General features: G+C 47.0%; 1 protein-coding gene across 1 annotated transcript in view; it reads left to right on the top strand.

Annotated features, from left to right (window-relative positions):
* Positions 1 to 18,413, top strand: part of DUSP26 (dual specificity phosphatase 26) — a 180,105-nt gene extending 161,692 nt beyond the window's left edge. The window contains exons 3-4 of the mRNA XM_069617968.1: positions 15,565 to 15,779; positions 17,238 to 18,413. Of these exons, the coding sequence (XP_069474069.1) occupies positions 15,565 to 15,779; positions 17,238 to 17,437 (415 nt within the window). The 3' untranslated portion in view covers positions 17,438 to 18,413. The remainder of the gene's footprint in view (positions 1 to 15,564; positions 15,780 to 17,237) is intronic.
* The last annotated feature ends 1,051 nt before the right edge of the window (positions 18,414 to 19,464 follow it).

Below are 19,464 nucleotides of genomic sequence, written 5' to 3'. Positions count from 1 at the left end.
CGGAGAGGAACAAAGGGTGGTACTCTCCTTATTTCCTAATACCCAAGAAGGATGGAGGATTGAGACCCATTGTTGACTTGAGATGCTTGAACAAGTTCCTCAGGAAGGGCAAGTTCGAAATGGTTACTCTTTCTCAGATCTTTCAGGCCCTCCAACTCCATGATTGGATGGTGTCATTGGATCTTCAGGATGCTTAATTTCATGTGCCAAACCATCACAAGGTCAGAAAGTACATGAGGTTGACCATTCCGGTTCTCATTATCAGTTTCGAGTTCTGCCATTTGGGTTTACCTCTGCCCCGAGTGTCTTCAACCAAGTTGATTGCGGTGGTGGCAGTGAGTCTCAGGAGAGGGGGATTCACGTTTACCCCTACCTGGATGATAGGCTGATCAGGGCCTGTTCCCCTGAGCAGGCCCTGGAACATCTCAGCATAACCTGTAAGGTCTCTCCACAGACTGGGCTTCTCACTCAATTACAAGAAGTCCCACATGATACCATGTCAAAGGGCCTCGTCACAATACCGGCGGTAACCCTTAAAAGCAGCGGTAACAGAATTAGCGCTGCCAATACCACTCCGCTGGATCATGAGCTGGCACAAATACTGTCGACTGCAAAAAGCAGACAGCGCTATTACAGCCGGACAAACAAGATGCAAACACAGTCGCATCACAAGTCCATGTTCGGCGCAGTTAGCGCCAAAAAACGGCGCTAATACCACCAAAAACACAGCTCAGTTAAATGAACTCAGGTCCCTGAAAATAAGTCACAGGTGATCCCAATCCACCCCAGAGGGCTACATAAGGCACAACCGTACCCCAAACACTGTTTCCAACACCATGCTGCCACTAGCCACTGTGAGCTGGGGCAGGCAGCTAGCTGCTCATGCTGCTGCTGGAAGTAGAGGGGCAGGAGAACCAGGCCAGGGCATAGGGAGTACGGGGGGAGGAGAGCCCATGCAAGGAGTGCACCTATCCCCAGGTATAGGCCTTCACCGTGGACCCCCACAAACAGCCAGCTAGTCACCCTGTAGTGCCTCAACAAGGTATCAGGTAATAATATCCCCAACAAAAATATCGCCGTATATATGGCCGTTTGGTTCGCCATAGGCGATTATTTTTGTTGGGGATATTATGTGGGAGCGGGGGTTGTGGGGGTGTCCCCCACACATTAAAAAATGATGCAGGGGTTGCGGGGGTGACCCCCGCAGGGTCCATGTGTGAATTTCGCCGGAAAAATATGGCGATATTTTTGCATTGCGATATTTTTGCGGCGGAATTATCACATGGAACCCTCAACAAGCAGGTCATAACAGAGCTGCTCACCACAATACAGGATGACATAGGGAGCAGGATCAACATCTGGACAGCTGTGCCCCCACTGCTGAAGCTAGTGTCTGTCCTACAATTTCTCAGAACTGGCACCTTCCAGCACTCTGTGGCCATGATGCACGGCATGGCACAGCCCACATTCTGTGCAGTGCTGGCCCAGGTGCTTGAAGCCCTCCTGCTGCAAGTGCAATGCCATATCTCACTGCCTACCACCCCAGCCCAGGTCAATGCCATGAAGGCACAGTTCTATGCCATTGAGTGTACTGAAACCGTTAGCACTACCACTCCCTGAATCTGCAGGTGACCTACGCCCCCAACCTGTACACCCACTGCTGTGCTGTGCCCGTTACCCTGGTTACAGCCATGATGCCATGGTCCTACGGAACAGCACACTGCCACGATACATGGAGAGACAGAGAAGACAACAGGCCTGAATAGTGGGTGAGTAGAAAAGACAGCACACATGCGCTGCAAAGCACATGCCCAAATGGGGGAGGGGGGTGTAAATGGCTACACAAAGGATGGCATTACAAGTGAATGGGAAATCTGTAGTTCACCTCCTCCCACACCATCGTCACAGTACAGGCCAGGAAGCATGCACATGTCAAACCTACCTGCATGGAGAAGCAGTACTACACATTCAGTAGCAATCATTTACACCAACATGACTACAGGTACCACAATGCAACATGCACTAACCAAATCAATGCTGACAATTGGCCACATTGCCTCACACAACAACCCTACCAGTACCACAGCCATGCACCCATGTGCAGCCAGCACATGAGGCCCACCCATTGGCACAAGATTCCCAGGGAGTGCCCATTGGCAACCAAGCATGCCACATGCATGATGGAAATACACAGCCACATGACATCCACCATGTCCACTGCACATGTCACTGACAGACACATCACGCAACATATGCTGCAAGGGAACAGGGTGCATGGGAAGCATCAACAATGCATGACACGAGTGACACTGCATGCACAGAAATAGAATAGTCACATGCCATTAAATGAAGCTCCATGTGTATGCACAAGTAGTCCATTGGAAGGGACAGAGCCTGTCCCCAGGTTTTGTTGGCACTGCACCTCTATGCCCTGCCTGATGGCCTCTGCCAGTGCAGAAACTCCTTCAGTCATCTCCCTCTGAGCATACATTGTCAGGGTGGCCATATTGGCTGTTGTCTCAGCCCTGTTCCACACCATGGCCGGCACAATCCTGTGGGTAGCCCCTTGAATGCTATCCCTAATGGACTGCAGGTGTTCGGAGTGCATGTGGCCAATTGCCTCCATCTCCCGCCGTCTGTGCTCCATGTCCTCAAGCCTCTGTGACAGCATGCTGGTGTGTGCTGTGTGGGTGTGGGGCTCTGCAGTGACCCTGGGCTGTATTCAGGGGAGCCATATGAGGGTGTATCAAGGTCCGGCTCAGGTGTCTGTGCATGCTGGTGGCATAGTGGGCTCTCCGGGGAGTGTTCACGCTGGCAGCATGGTGGGTTTTCTGGGAAGTTTGGCCCATCGGCAGGCAGTGACACCAGGCTGGTGTCCCCATGTGCCTCATCAGTTGCCCTGCCAGCAGGTGTGGCCTCGGTGTCTGTAGCTCCGTCTGCGGGTGTAGTGTGCCTTGCACTGTTCCTGGTGGCCTCTGGTGTGGGCGTTGGCTTGGCCCTGCTCTGTTGCAGTGTTACGCGGCAGAACATCCTGCTCAGTGTGGCCTGAGTGGGCCTTTGCAGGGTGGTGGCTGACCTTGAGGGCCTGGATGCGCCGCTCCCAGATGGGCCTGCATCCTCCTCCTCTTCGCCTGATGTCTCTGCCGATGCGTGAGGGCCTGTAGGGGACATAGGAAATGTAGTCAGGTATGGTTCCGCCACGTGTGTTGGCATGAAAGACACAACTGCTATGGTACAAAGTGGGACCCCACAAATATGGGCACATGGGCACGATTGGTAAGGGGAGATTCCATGTGGGCCCAGCATCATGGGGTTGCTTGCAGTGGTAAGTGTGTGACACAAGGCAAGTTGGTCTTTGGCCTGTCTATCGGGAGGGCAGAGTGTCCATGCTGGGGCAGCTTACGTCTGGCATGCATGTTTGGGGGACTTCATTCCCCCACATCGCCTCCCCGGGTGGCACTCACATGGTGGGGTTGGGGGTGGTGGCTTAGTCCATGGCACTGTCATGGCTCTATGGGGCACTGCTGTGCAGCCAGCAAAGGTGCACTGTGGTGCACAGTGATTGACAGGCTGTACACATGTCGGAGTGAGGGACGTGTACGTCCCTTTGGCTTGTCTGCCATACCAACATGAGGCAGGCCAACTGGGCCCACAACATGCTGGTGTGACTGCTGCATGATGTAGTGGTCGCTCACGCACCTACATCCCGCTGGCACAGGGTGCGCCAATAGGGGTGTGGTGTGCATGGCATTTGTTTGGGTCACTTGCCACCCCTTGCCGCTGCTGTGACGCTCAGGGGTGCCCTTGGTGCCCTGCCCAATGACTGCTGTGGAGGGTGGTTGATGTGCCACCCCGTCACTCTGCCCTGTTGGCATGCCCAGCTTCTGTGTCTGCTGACATGTGTGCCTGTCCACTGGGGTCTGTTATTCTGGGTTGTCATTTGTGCATGCACTTGTGTTGGGTGTGGGGGTGTTGACTCGGTTTATAGTTATAAAGTCAAATTAAATCATGTCGAAAGTCATAAAGTCAAAAAAATGTCAACAAAAAAAATTCGAATGTCTTTTTTGCTACGTTTTTTATTCGAAATGGGGGGGTTCCCCCCAAACCCCCTTTTTTTTAACCTTTTTTTTACATGCGGAACCCAAACAAAAACATAAATAAAAAAATAAAGCATTAGAATTATTTTTTTAGACATTAAGTTTTCGACTTTTTTGTAATTCGACATTATTTTTTCGACATTATGACTGCCCACCGTTGACTCACCTCCTGCCTCCTGGCTGCAGGCACCCACCTCGGCACTGCCGGCACCCTCTATTCTTTCGATGTCCAGCACAGTACTGCATGGCTCCCCCAAGGAAGTTAGCACCACAGGCTCCACAGTGCCTCCTCCAGTCACCAGAGACTTCTGGCGGTGTTGGGACAGCAGTCCCCAAACCCTGACCATCAGGTCGTTCCATCGCTTGCGGAAGTCCTCTCCATCACAGGGTTCACTTGCCACTGCTGTCACCTTCTTGCAGATGGCATTCCAGATGGCTGTCCTGCGCTGCCCAGTGGTTTCCAGCTGGCAGCTAAGTTTGGGTTTGCGCAGGCGATGTTCTGCCACCTTGCTTCTTATCCTCTCCTGGGACATTGTTGCTTCTTTCCAGGATTGGATGGCTGCAGGAAGTAGAGATATTTAATGGGCTGTGTTTTTCAAAATGGGTGCCGCAATGCTTCCTGTTCCGGCGGTGACGCAAATACTGGGATCTCTGGCGGTAGCCTTATAAGCACCGATTTTCCAGCAGTAACCATTATTTTGGGCGCAGTTTCTGCCGGGCACTAATAGCTCACGCCAGGTTGTGATGGAGAGCTAATAGTGCAGAAATGTTGCCAGATTACCACCCAACTTGGGACGAGGTCCAAAGACTCCATTTCATTGGAGCAGTACTGGATGCATCCTTGGGAGAAGCCTCGCCACCCAAAGTGAGTGCTCAACACATTCTGCAGATGGTCACCAAATTCCAAAGTGCCCAGCATCTCACGCCCTTTGGTTTTTTGAGGTTGCTCGGCCTCATGGCATCTTGCATTTTCCTGGTGGCAGAGGCTCGCCTGAGAATGAGATCCCTTCAATGGGCTCTCAGGACACAGTGGTCTCAATTCTCGGGCAAGATGTCAGATCCGCTTCAGGTTCCGAGCAGGGTGGCACAGGATCACAGTGATAACAGTAGTTACAGATGCCTCACTCACTGGGTGCAGAGCCCACGCTAACGATCTGGAAGTCAGCGGTCATTGTTCTCCATCGGAGTACAAACTACGCATCAACCTTTTGGAGCTGAGGGCGATCAGACTTACGCTGAAGGCCTTCGTGCCCTCTGTATGGGGAAAGAATGTCCTGATAATGACAGACAACACATTGGCCATGTACTACCGCAACAAGAGAGGAAGTTTAGGGTCACTACCAGTGTGCAGAGAAGCAATGCAATGCAAGTGGAAACTAGCTCAGGAAGTCCTTCAAGAGAACATCACCTTTGGGGAACCCCTCAAGTAGATCGGTTTGCGACAAGTGTCAACCGGAAGGGCGACCTATTCTGCTCCAGGGAATTTCTCCCAAGAGGAGCTCTAGGCGACGCGCTCATAGTGGACTCAGAATTTCTACTCCTTTATGCATTTCCTCCAGTCCCCATCATTCCTCTTGTGATCAGGAGGTTGAGAAAGTTAAAAAAATCCACGATCCTAATTGCTCCGGAGTGGGCGAGGAGGACATGTCCAACTGCCCTCCAATGCATCTTCCACAAAGAGAGGATCCGTTTCTCCACCCAGACGTCAAGACACTCAACCTTCACGCATGGTTTCTGAGAGGTTGAGATATAAGGATTGGGACCTCCCGGATGAAGTAATGGAGCTTTTGCTTTTGGCCAGGGGGCCAGCAACAAAATCCTGTACTGCTGCCGTTGGAATACATTCTGAAGCTGGTGAAGGGAAAAGAATGTGGATCCTTTTCTATGCAGTACACCTATGGTGTGGTCCTTTTTGTTTCATTTTGCAAATCCGGGGCTCCAGATTGGAACCATAAAAGGTTATTTGGCGGTGCTTTCAATCTTCAAGTACACATCTGAAGAGGTATCATATTTCAAAGTGCCATTGATCATAAAATTTCTTAAAGGGCTCACTAACGTGTTCCCTCCTACACCTTTTCAAGTTCTTGTGCTGAAACTTCTGATGTGTGCTCCATTTGAGCCACTCCATTCATGTCCACTAAGAACATTTAAAACCATTCTGTTAGTTGATTGGTTGATATCAGCCTACAGGGTGAATGAGTTGGAGGTCTTCTCTAGTAAGTTCCATTTACTATTTTTTACAAGTTGTCCTTAGGGTTAAAGCTTCTTTTTGCCAGAAATGTCATTTATCCCAAAAAATTGTGCTTACAACATTCTATCTGCCTCCTCATCTGGGCAAGAAAGAGTAAAGGCTACATAGGATTGATACCAGAAGGGCTTCGAGCTTTTATATTTCACGGATGGCAAAAATACGCCAACATGAGCAGCTTTTCTTGGGCACACTAGACATAAACTGGGACCTACGGTTACAAAACAAATTTTGTCCAGATGGATCATTCTTGATATTACAGAATGCTACAGATTGGCTGGAAATGAACCCCCTTAAGGCCTGAGAGCTCATTCCACAAGGGGCATGGCAACATCTTCTGCTCGGCAGAGAGGGGTTCCTGTAAAAGACATTTGTGCGGCAGTCACTTGGTCTGCCATCCACACATTTACAAAGCATTACTGTCTGGATTCATCCTCTAGGCAGGAAGAAGGATTTGGAAAAGCTGTCCTATATACAATTTATGACAAATCTTAAATCTGAACATTCTTACTCCCTCCTCCAAAACCTAACACTGCTTTGGGAGTCTATCTATACCTGGGCGGATACAATCCATCAAACAACAAGTTACTTACGACTGGTAGCGTTCTTTCCATTGGATTTTCCTGCCACATATTCCTCATCACCCCGCTCAGCCTACCCCACTGTAGAATTTCCAGGCATAACACTTTATGGTGTTTCAAAGTCTGGTACTGTCTAGCACTCACTGATGTTTGTAATTCTGCAAGAGGAAGGCGTAAAACCATAACTGAAGCCAACGGGTGCTGCGTGTGCTATATATGATGACAATGACGTCGACCCCGAGATGGAGGCCCTTCGAGAGACATCGAGACGACTGCATTGACGCACAGCGGCCATTGCGGAATTTGTTTTTCCAAAGCAGCCAAAGCTGAAAGGATATCTATCTAAAAATGAGGAATATGTGAGAGGAACATCCAATCCAAAGAACGCTACCAGGGGTAAGTAACTTGTTCATCTAACCAACCCTCCTGGGTGAGGTAATAGCCACGAGAAAAGCAGTCTTCCAGGAAAGCAATTTCAAGGGGGCCTGCTGCATAGGTGTGAAAAGCGGCACTATGAGCTTGGAGAGCACCGCATTAAGCTCCCATGCAGGAGCAGGAGCCTTCACTGGTGGAAAAGTACTGAAGAGGCCCTTAAGGAACACTTTGATGAGACTATGCAACCACAGGAGGAATGTGCCTGGCGTCCGGGTGTACCTGGAGATGGTGGCCAGGTGTACCTTGATCAATGCATGTGCATGGCCAGCCTTGGCCAGAGAGAGCAAGTAAGGAAGAAGCTGTGGCACCGCAACATACCATTGAGAGATCTTCTTTGACCGGCACCATACTGTAAACCACATCCAGTTGTGCTTGTTACAGGCAAGTGTAGATGGAGCCTTCGCCCTAGACAGAATGTTCTTGCATTCCAAGAGCGGTGAATAGTGTCCAAACTCTAGGACTGCAGGAGCCAGGCCGCTAGGCTAAGAGATGCTGGATCGTGGTGCACGATGGATCCTTCTTCCCTGGACAGCAGTCCTGGGAGAGGAGGCAGTCTGAATGCTGGAACCACGGAAAGGGGGAGCAGATCTGGGTACCACATCTGCCTGGGCCACACCGGTGCAATGAGGATCATCTTGCAGCAGGACAGTTTGAGTGTGTTGATCACACGTAGCAACAACAGGATTGCGGGGAACACGTACAGGGACCAGCCTTCCCCCGGCATCGAGAAGGTGTCCGCCAGACTCCTTGCTTGAACCTGCCAGCAAACCACTGGCACTTGGTGTTGGCGGCTGTAGTACAGGTTGATCTTAGGCTTGTCTCATTCCCAGAAAATCCAGGAGGCTTGAGCTTGCTGGAGCTCCCACTCGTGGCAGGCCCACAGCTCCCTGCTGAGAGTCTGCAATGGTGTTGTGAATGCCTGCCAGGTGGAACGGGACCAGGAACATCTAGTGAGCAATTGCCCAGTGCCATAGGTTCTGTTCCTCTAGAGAGAGGACGGACAACTTCATCCTGCCCTGCTTCTTGATGTAATGCATGGTGGTCATGTTGTCTGTGAAGACCCTGACCACCTTTCCCAAGAGCTGAGGCATGGAAGACTTGAGGGCCCAGAAAACTGCCTGCAGTTCTAGGACGTTGATATGCAATGTCTTTTCCACGAGGAGCAATAGGCCTCTGGCATAAAGTCGCCCCATGTAGGCGCCCCAACCTTCAGCAAGGCGTTGGTCGTGACCATCTCCTGATGCACAGGGGTCCGGAATGGAGCTCCCTGCAAGATGTGAGGGCGACTGGACCACCAGTGCAGGGCTTGTGGGAAAACATGATTGGGGGCTATCTTATTGTTCCATGAGACAGAGATCCTCTTCCACCTGGCATTAAGGAACTCCTGAAGTGGCCTCATTTGCAGCCTGTAATGAGGTACTGAGTGACCGGATGGATGCACGAGGACATCATCCCCAACAGGTATTTTATAGATTGGACAGTAGCAACGCTGATCGATGACAGCCATTGGACCTTCCCTAGGATGGTTTTCATTCTTTAATATGAGGGGGCCGCTAGGCACAAGATTATGTTGAGTCGGACTCCTAGGAACAGGGCCCCTTGGGATGGCACTATGCAGGATTTAGGATCGTTTATTGAGAATCCCAGAGAGGTTAGAGTCTGGACTGTATGAACTGTATGTTGCGCCACCTGGGCATGAGACTGAGACCGGATCAGCCAATCATATCGGTAGGGGTAGGCATACACTCCCCTTGTATGAAGGAACGCCGCCACTAGGGCTAGCCATTTGTTCAACACCCTTGGGGCTGATTTGACGACGAAAGGTAATGCTTTGAACTGGTAATGTCTTCCTTGGATGCCGAACCTTAGGAACTTCCGATGTTTCGCGTGAATGGGGATGTGGAATTACGCATTCTCCAAGTTCAGCGTCACCAGGAAATCTCCTTCCTTCAGTTGGCTGAGCATGTGCTGCAGCATGCCCATCCTGAATTTCTGGGAATTCAGGATTTTGTTAAGACGACGCAGGTCCAGGATGGACCTCCACCCGCCTGACTTCTTGCAAACCAGAAAGTACCTGGAGTACACTCCAGAGCTCCGGAAGGGGCAGAGGGACAGGTTCTATTGCCCCTTTCCGCAGCATGGACTGAACTTCTTTGATGAGTTGTGCTTCGTTGCTTTCTTGCCTTAGCACGGGAGGAATATGGGGGCACTTGTCCTGAAACTCTAGGGAGTGTCCCTGTTCAATGACGTGGAGCACCCATTTGTCCGTGGAGATGTTGCGCCACATTTCGACAAACTGAGACGGCTGGCCTTCCACGTTGGTGCTGAGGTGGGGACTTGGGGGCTGGGCCGGGTCAGGCTTCCTATTAAATTTGTGCCATGGTGGTTTACAGGCAACAATGCTGGGTGCCTCTCCTATAGGCCTGGTGGGAGCGTCCTCTATAAGACTTCCGAGCAGTGGAGTGGGAGGGCTGACTGTAGGAAGGGCTGAGCACCTTAGAAGTTTAGGAGACCTTCCCTTTCTGGGAGCAAAATGTCTACCTCCTCTGTTGCAACATGCCCTGAGAGCATGCCGTCTCAGTGTCAGTCTTGATGGCAAGAAGAGATTTGTCCACTGCTTTGCCGAAAAGGGTATCGCTGTCAAAAGGTATGTTGACCGCCTTGGCTTGGAAGTCCTGTCTGAAGTTTGTGGCCTTGAGACAACCTTGATGGCGCAGGGTGACCCTGTTGCCCATCTGGCATAAACCAAAGTCAGCAATGTCAAAGGTGACCGTTATTGCATGGTCATATGCCACTTTCCCCTCCTGAAAGATGGCCATGGCATCCACTTTCTTGTCATCTAGCAGGAAATCGGGGCTGGGCCCCAACTTGTACCAGAGTTCTCTGTCGTAGCGTGCAAGGATGGCTAGGGTGTTGGCGGCCTTGACTGTAGAAGCTGTAGTGGTGGTTATGTGCTTTGCAGCTACGTCAAGCTTCCTCCCCTACAGGTCAGGAGGTACTGAGCAAGAGGATGATAAATTAGATGATATCTTCCTCGTAGAAGCTGAGACTACCGACTCTGGCTTTGGATGGCCCATGAGGCATTTAGGAGCTGTATCCGGGACACTATATTTCTTCGCAAGCCTCTCCTTTTTAGTAGCTACAGAAAAGGGATTCTGCACCACCACCAACCTGTACTCCCAGAAGTCACCCAGAAGCGGGACTGCGACCACAGCGTTTCTTGCGGACTCACAGTGCTGGAAAAGGAACCCCTCCTTCTTCTCTTCCTCTGGGAAACCAGGTTCAAAAGCTTGGCCGCCCGCGAGATCAAAGCCTGGAAAGATCCCACTTCATCCAGGAGATAGTGCCAAGATAGTAGGTCTACATCTGGTGGCTCACCATCTGCAGGGATGTAGTCATCAAACTCATCCATACCCTGTGTACCATCTGTATCCGGGTTGGTATCCGTATTAGTGTCCGTTCCTGTCAGGACCAAGTCCTCTATGATAGAAGGCTATTTAACAGGAGGTGGCTGTGGAATCACAGGCAGCGGAGGAGGTGGTGTCGGGTTGGGCCGAGATGGTCTTGGTGGGCTAGCCACAGGAGCTGGGCCCAGAACCACAGGGGGAACAGATGCCACAGGAGAAAGTCGCTGCAGAATCTCTGAGACCAGATTGTGGAAAGTTATATATGTATGTATGTATGTACATACTTCTAACGCGCCGAAAGCATCAGGGCATGGGGAATCAAGAAGGATAAATTCACATATTAATCTCCATTAGCAGATTGGACTCAGTCACAAAGTAGCATAGGCTGCCATGTATTATTGAAACAAAAAGGTTTTCAGCACTTTCCTGAATCTCTGATAATTCTCCTCTTGCCGTAGGGCCATTGGCAATTTGTTCCAATATTGTGCTGCCTTGACCAAAAAAGATCTCCCTCGTCCTTGTACTCTATTTGCACTGGGTATATTCAATATACCCTTGTCAGCTGATCTTAGGCATCTCCGAGGTGTATAAAAAGAGAATTGTTTTTTTAAATAGCCTGGGACCTCTCCATAAAAGCACCTATGAATTATCGTCATAGCTTTGAAGTTAACTCTGTCCTCCAATCCGAGCCAGTGTAAAGCTCTTCTCCCAGTTGATACATGTTCTCTATTTCTGATACACTTGCCTTTGTGAACTGCATCGTTTTCCATTACTTGACACAGTTGATAAAAGTTCCAAAGAAACATCTTTTGGCAATGGATCTCTCAGAGCCTGAGATGTCAAGATTGGTATGTGAGGCCAGAGGCTCGTAGGGTGAGCAGGCTGAAGCAGTTGTGAAGGCCCCAGGGCCATCTGTGGAAACAGCCCAACACCACCCCCCATAGGATGTGAGCCGACATCTTCAAAGATCTCTTCCTCCTCCAACAAGATGGCAGGAGCCGAGACAGGGTCTGGAGCCATGACCCTGGGAGGCTTCACAGGGGTGGCAGGTAGCTGAGGGGCCCTTGTGGGCTTTGGTAGAAAAGAGAGCTTTAGAGGTGGCTCACTATCTCTGTTGGAGCCTCTCAAAAAGGTGCCTAGCACAGGCACACCTGGAGAAGACTGACGGGAGGCCTTGGAGACAATACTACCCTTGAGATAGCCATTGTGACCATTGAAATGATGCCTGCAGTTGTCGACGAGTCCATCAACATGAGAAAAACCAGTACCATTGGCTTGGCATTCGGTGTTGTTGTCGACAATGATGAAGATTTCAACAAAGGTCTTGGTGCCGTCGATGAGAAAGTCTTTGGTGTTGTCCACGATGAAGCTGCCCGCAAAGATGAACATTGTTTCGTCAACATGGTTGATGGGGTTGATGGTGACAGAGTGGACGATCTCCGGCCGTCCGAAGATGGGGTTCCCTTCGTGCCAGTCGCTGATCCAGACGACTGAGATGCTGCTGCCATGGTGCTCATAGACAAGGAAGTCAGAGCGTTCGACAACTTTGCCTTTTTCGATATCTTCCCCTTGGAAGCGTCCTCAAAGGATCTGAACCTCTTGCCAGTGGGAGTACCATTCTTGGGCCTGCTAGCACTGGGAGAGGCATGACTGCGCACAGAATGTCAATCAGAGGCATTACCTTCCTCCAGTCAATCTCCAATGGTGTTCTTTCATCGTCTTAGTGGAGAAAGACTGGCAGATGGGACCTCCTTCCACATCGTGGTCCGGGTGCAGGCAGTAAATGCACTTCTGGTGGCAGTCCTCGATGAAGACATTATTCTGGCCGTATCTGAAACAGGCCTTGAAGGGGATCTCCTTCTCGGCCTACGGCATAGCGCGTGAACTAGGCCCAAAACTCGGTCTGCGGCCTAACATGGCGTAACGATCCTACAGATGGAGGGATCAAGACCGACAATGGATCCCTGCACCCGACAAGTCCTTAAGCTATCTCTCTGCAAATACCTCCCCTCTCGAGCTCTTTGCTCCTCTACGTCTAACTCCCTCAGGGTTAGTCGTTTTTTAAAAGAAACGAGCTGGGGGTAGATCTCTGTCTTCAGCTGGGGCCTCCCTCTGGAGCAGCCTCCCTGCCACTAAAATTTGAGGAGAACCATCTGCACTGTGCACCTGGCCACCCCCTGTCCTCTGCACCCAAGAACCTTCTCACCCTGAACCCTCCCACACTTCCTCCGGGCCACCCCTTGCACTGGGGTCTGTATCTGTACCCATACAGCCCCTCCTTTATTCTTCCTGCACTTATCAGACCTACCCTGTCTGCTGCCTCATACCCAGCACTAGCCAATTGCTCGCTGCACTACCACTGTTGTTGCCTTTATTATTTATTTATTTATTATTATTTATCTGTTTCTCCTTTGCTCCGCGCTTTCCACTTCTCCCTCCTTCCATGCAATTTTCCCCTCCCCATCTCCCATGCACTTGCGCATTCTCAATGTCACTGGGCCTAGTAAGATCGTTGTTTTTGTTCTCCCCTGTTCCCCTCCCTTGCCTTATCGCGCTCTGAAACACTTGTGTAGGAGCGCGATAGAAATAAAATATCAATATCAAGTCACAACGGTGACTGATTGAAGACATTTTGAAGAAAAACAATCGGAAATAGGCAAAATACTCGAGAAAGTCGAGGAGCAAAACGCAAGGATTCCCAACACGAAAACGTGTGGTAAAAATCAGAAGATGGCCACCAGGGGTGGAGCCAAGGAGGAGGGTTGGGGCAGTATGACCCAAAGTGACAGAAATAGGCTATGCAAGGGACAATGCAGTTTTTAGCTTAAAGCTAAACTGCTTTATTTTACTGAGGATTCCCATCCTGATGACAAGGAATATTCATAGCATGTGAATCCATGTAAGACCCTATACTGGAGAACTCTCTACTCTATTCACATATGAGCATCAGCCAAACTGTCCTCAAGATGTTCAATTCCTTACACCCTGATCATCACCAACTGGTCCAAATGTAGACTTCAGGTTTGTTTCTTCTACTTGTCACATGTGGCATCCTCCAAGTCTCTATCCTTTGCCCAATTAAATTCCAGAAATACATGAAACCACTGGTAGCACTGCTAGCTTATCAGTACACCATTTTCACGATGATACCCAGCTGTACCGCAAGAATGTGAAATCTACTGCCTTAGGTCATGGAAGGGGCCTTATTCTGTCATTTATGGCAGTGGTTTAATTTAAACAAGACTCAAACTTGCACTGAAAAATAAACCTGCAGGGGTTCTCCTCCTCCTTGAGATTTTAATAGACTCAGATTTTTGATTCAAGGGAGCCTTCATGAAAAATAGAAATACTGGATAGCAACTGAGCCCCTTCAGGAAATTCAAACCGCCCCACTCCCACTCCAAATTCCACTCCAAACACTTATGCTCTCCCATATATGTGAGGCAATTTCTGCTCAATGACCTGACTAATTCCTCTCTCCCCACACTAAGAGCTATCCTCCAGATTGCTACTCACCAAATTACAGGTCAATGGCAATAGTTTCTTTTTTTTTTTAAACATTATTTATTGTGAATTGGCTTACATGAAACCTTACACAAATTAGAAAAAAATATCAATACACAAAACTTAAAATTATCATAAATTAAAAAATTCCTACAACTCACAGCATAGAATCAATTTCATGCAGAAGACGAACAAGGGCAGCCATTAAGGATATGTTGTCACCCCGCATAAATCTCAACCACAACAATTCCTTTGAGTAGTCACTTGTGAAGCTATCCAATTCCTTAGAAAGGGAAATAGCACAACAGTCCAAAATCCAATGTCTTAGTGTTTCAGTGGCTGTCTTGGAATTGCAGAAGCGGCAAGTCAACGATGAATCGATAGATAAATCATCAGGTGAGCCCCCTGATCAATGATGAGACCTCTCTCTAGAATGAAACTGATTCAGTTTGAATTGCAAATACATATTCTGATTCTTGTTGCATGGAAAGCATCTCCAATAGACTGGTAGGTGACCACTCCTACGGGGAAACCGAGCATACTCAAGATATGAAGAGTATGTAGACAGGGCTTCAAGAGTCAACCTCCAATCATCCCTGGAAGTTTGGATTTGGCGACAATGGGATTGGACATTAGCTCTGACTCTGAAGAATCAATTCATCCAACAGATTGTGCATATGATCCCTGCACTTGATGACTGATGTTACATAGCAGTCTTCCCTGATCTGATGCAGATCTGTAAACAGGGAATTGGACGGAGGAGACAAAATCCTGGCAATTCAAACATATTGCCCAAACCCTTTGCAATCAACGCTTGGTCCCGCTGGCTCATTACTTGAACTTCAGGGATTAAAACATCTGAATAAAGTGCTGTGTGATTATAAGGTGCTATGGTTACATTCAATGGCTATATGATGAGATGGAAGAGCTGGGTCATAGTAAGATGTAATGGAAGAATTTAGTGATTACAAGATGTGACGCAAGTGCAGAGTGCTCATATGTTGTGATAGAAATGCAAAGTATTCATAGAAATTCTGTTATTATGAGATGTGACAGAAGCCGAGAGACCATAAGATGTGACGCAGTCCTGCCTGAATTTTAAATTTTAAATAATCGTTTTGTGGTTATCAGGTGGAATTGAAGCATAGAGTGATTGCAAGATGTGCAGTGTGGTCTTAGCTAGTGAGAGATAGTAATTTCTAATCACTAAACAAATAAACTATGTTAAGTGATTTGATTTCTTAACATATATAATTAACTATATCTGGGATCTTATTCTTCTGTTGTTTTAGGGATATAGCTGCTGATCGCCGCGAGTTATCACGGCTGTGCATTACTCATGTCCTCAATGCCTCTCACAGCAGATTTCGGGGAGGATCTGAGTATTATGATGGCATGAACATCACATATAGAGGGATAGAGGCACACGATTCCCCAACATTTGATATGAGCATCCACTTCCAATCAGCAGCAGACTTTATCCACCAGGCACTGCGAGAAAACAAAGGTAAGATAAACCAATCAACAGAGGTGCAAATTAAAGAACAGAAAAAGAACATGTAAGAAAGAAAAGAGATGCAGAAGTAACAATAGAGCCTGAGTGTATAGGCCAATTGTCTTATACAGGCTGAAATACGAGAGGAACATAATGATCGGAGGGAGGCTCAGGGACCACATTCAGACAAAGGAATAGGGGTTAAAAACAGAAAAGAACCCCAGAGTGGAATAAAAAGGGAGGAACAGAGACTCAATTTATATGGATGAACAGGCACAAATATCAGAAAAAGTAACAGACTGAAAGGCTTGAGCATGTAGGATAGGGATTGAAATCAGAAGTGAGCAGAAACTGAAGTCAGAGAGGAATAATTAATTAAATGAATTTAGAGGGAGGAAGTTCGAAGTCTTAAAATGAAAATATGAACAGAAAATTAAATCACATGCTGAAACAGACTAAATTAAGAGCATGGAATGGAAAATGAAATAATAGGGAGGATTAGAGACTGAAATGAAATGGTCAAAGAGTAAAACAAATTAGAGGGATTAATAGAGGAGCAGCTGAGAATAAGATGTTTGCGCACAAATCGGAAAGAAGAAAAGAAACTGAAAACAAATGGAACAGAGATTGAAATCAGAGAAAGGAACACAGGCTAAAATATGAGGGAGGGACCGAGACTAAAATGCCATGAAGAATCGGAAGATGAGACCAAAGTAAGGAATACAGCAAAGCTGACAAGAAGAAACTAGACACAGCAATATAGCGGAAGAAGTACAGGCTAGCTAGACTATTCAAGGAGCACAAACAGAAATGGGGGTGGGACAGAAACTGAAAACATGGTGCTATAAAGAAAACCAATGCCGTAGCAGCAGCAGACTCTAACCAGAGAGAACACAGACTGAAATCAGAGGGGTGAATAGAGACTGAAATTAGAATGGCAATAAGAGTAACATTTGTTTGACACAAAGATGAAATGAGAGGGAGGTCAACAGGCAGAAATTAGAGGGCAAAACAAACACTGAAAACAGAGGTATAAAATAGATGGGTATATACAGGCGTAAATTAGGAAGAGGAATGGAAGAGGATCAGAGGGAGAGCAACCTGCAAATTACGAAATGAAAAGAGGGCTAAATGAAACAGTTAAACCAAACTGATTTCCAATGGAAGGGATACTGAAATGGGAGGGAGGCAATGTATGTTAAATATGAGACGAGCTGAAACCAAAAGAAAGGAACAGGAACTGAAATCAGAGAATGGAACATGCTGGATAGAGACTAAAGGTGCACATGTATGTAGGAGAGCTCAGAGAGATAGAAAAGCCAAGACACATGCCATCGAAAGGCCTGATAATGCGAGAAAAAGTCAAGACAGCTCTGTATTGACAGACTTTATCATATCTTCTGTTAATGTGACTAAATTATTTCAAGGAAAAATGCACAAAACGTGATCTTCTTTGTTTCCCACGTACAGGTAAGATCCTGGTTCACTGCGCTGTTGGTGTCAGCAGATCAGCCACCCTGGTGCTAGCCTACCTCATGCTCCACCATCAAATGACCCTTGTGGAAGCCATCAAGACTGTCAAAGCACATAGGGGCATCATTCCCAACAGGGGCTTCCTGCGGCAGCTGGTGTCCCTGGATAATTCCCTGAGAGTGAAGCGGAAAATCTAACATCAGGCGCCTCTTGCCATCTGTTTATTCATCTTATTTGAAACGTGTGCATTGTGCAGATAGATAGCTTTATTAGGTTTCTGAAAAGTAAATATATGGGGTTTTGTTAGTGAATTACACGCCTTATCATCATGGGGTCATTCTCCGGCCTAGTGAGAGTTCCATTTCATAAACCTCCTGGGCTTGGCTCCAGGAATCAGGGATCCATCTCTTGGGTAATTTAGCAAGAGTTTCGACTCAGGAAATGATCAGCGCTTGGTATCAACAATTGGGTCGGGAATGGGGGTATAGCTCCAAATTCACTCAATTGTATCCAATCCACGTTCTACCAAATGCACCCTCAACAGCATACTCTCTTGCCAGGAGAAGAGGTTTCCAATCCAGGATACACAACAATCCTGCTTTGGTTTTCAGACAACTTTTACAGTGCGCTTTCTATGCTGCCTGACTTACATACATTTTCTCCTTGCTTTCAAATATTTTATTTTCATTTTTCTTCCAATGGATTTTTAATTTCACCACTTTACTTTATATTTATTGGGACTATTCAGTACTTTGCATTATAATCTCGCCTTGCCTTCATAGTTGTAATGTTAAATCATCCACAGGAACCTGGCTCGCGGCTTCTGCAAAGATGTATTTGTATACCGTATTAGAGTTAAATCCAACTTCTTTTGTTCACACGTAACCCATATGATTGCCTACTCCTCACCCTTCATGTAGTTCTGCTCTGCGGTTTTTCGATTATGCAAGAAACAAGGTCATCCTTCTGCAGAGTTTTCACAACATCCTCCTGTTTGGAAAGTAAAGTAAGGAGCCCTGAAATTGTTGAAAAATAGCATAAGTAGTCAGGACGATAATATTTGGAAGCCCACCTCCTTTTTGAATAGTTGAGGGCATATTGTTGAAACATATTAACTGAATTAAATTCATCCGAAAACGCAAAAAAAGGCAAGATAAAAGTGTATGTGGGATTATCTCTGCCTACATGAGTGTATTTTTAAAATCTCTACCCAAAATGTTCTTAATTAAGTTCATAACAATACTAATGTAATAGAAATGTGTGCAAATTCACAAAGACTTTATATGCAAGAATAAGTATCATTGTTAGACTTCTTAAAACCGATTTAAGCAGTTAACAAGGATCTCATAAGCACACAAAGAAAACCAGCTAGAGGTACTGTATTTTTAAAATAGCATTATCCTGATTTCTCGGTTATATGGGACTAATATTCTGGACTATTAATAACACAGTAACGATTGATCTAGTTAACTAATTTGGCGCTACTGTACATTGGTAAACGGTGTTTTTTTCAAAAATAGTTAATCAATAAATAACTTAGAGAAGTAGACAAAAGGGAGGTGCTAGTTTAAGGTACACATTCGAATATGGGATTTTAACTCTGCAATTCATTTCTCAAACAAGTGTGGCTATTAAGTGTTTTGAAGGGATGGCCCACTGACTACTCTAACACAAAGACTATCGGATTCATCGATTACCACTTTAAATAATGGCTACATAATGTTTCCTAGAAAGTAAGGAGAACTGCATATCCACATTAATGAGTGTTTTACATCATACATACATTTAACATTTTTTAGTACTTTCTAGAAATGAGCCATGTAAAGGGATAATACATAAATAATCTGAATATTTATTGGTAAGCTTCATTCTACCTATACAATCACACTCTTCTTGAAGTGCTCTAAATATCAAAGATTCCAGCTGGATACCGATACACGAGTGACCCATACCTAGAAGCCGTGAAACCCATGCACTTTCTTCTTTTAGAAATAAAACAAGAAATTACCTCCAGGAGAAAGCAGCCTGAAGGGATGCATAGTCAAAGTTGTGATCGGCTTGACCTCGGAGGTTAAGCAGATGGAGGTTTATGAATGTGCTTGAGGTAGCCAAGGTAGCAGCCATGCAGATGTTAATCCTGGAGGTATTATTATAATTATATAATAATTATAATTGGTTATTTATAGCACACTTAATACCCTGATGTCAAAGCGCGGACCGGGAG

Source organism: Ambystoma mexicanum, chromosome 10, assembly GCF_040938575.1.
Source record: "Ambystoma mexicanum isolate Mex_15411 chromosome 10, UKY_AmexF1_1, whole genome shotgun sequence".
NCBI lineage: Eukaryota > Metazoa > Chordata > Amphibia > Caudata > Ambystomatidae > Ambystoma > Ambystoma mexicanum.
The sequence above is the reverse complement of the archived record's forward strand: the minus strand, read 5'-3'. Positions and strand labels throughout refer to the sequence as shown.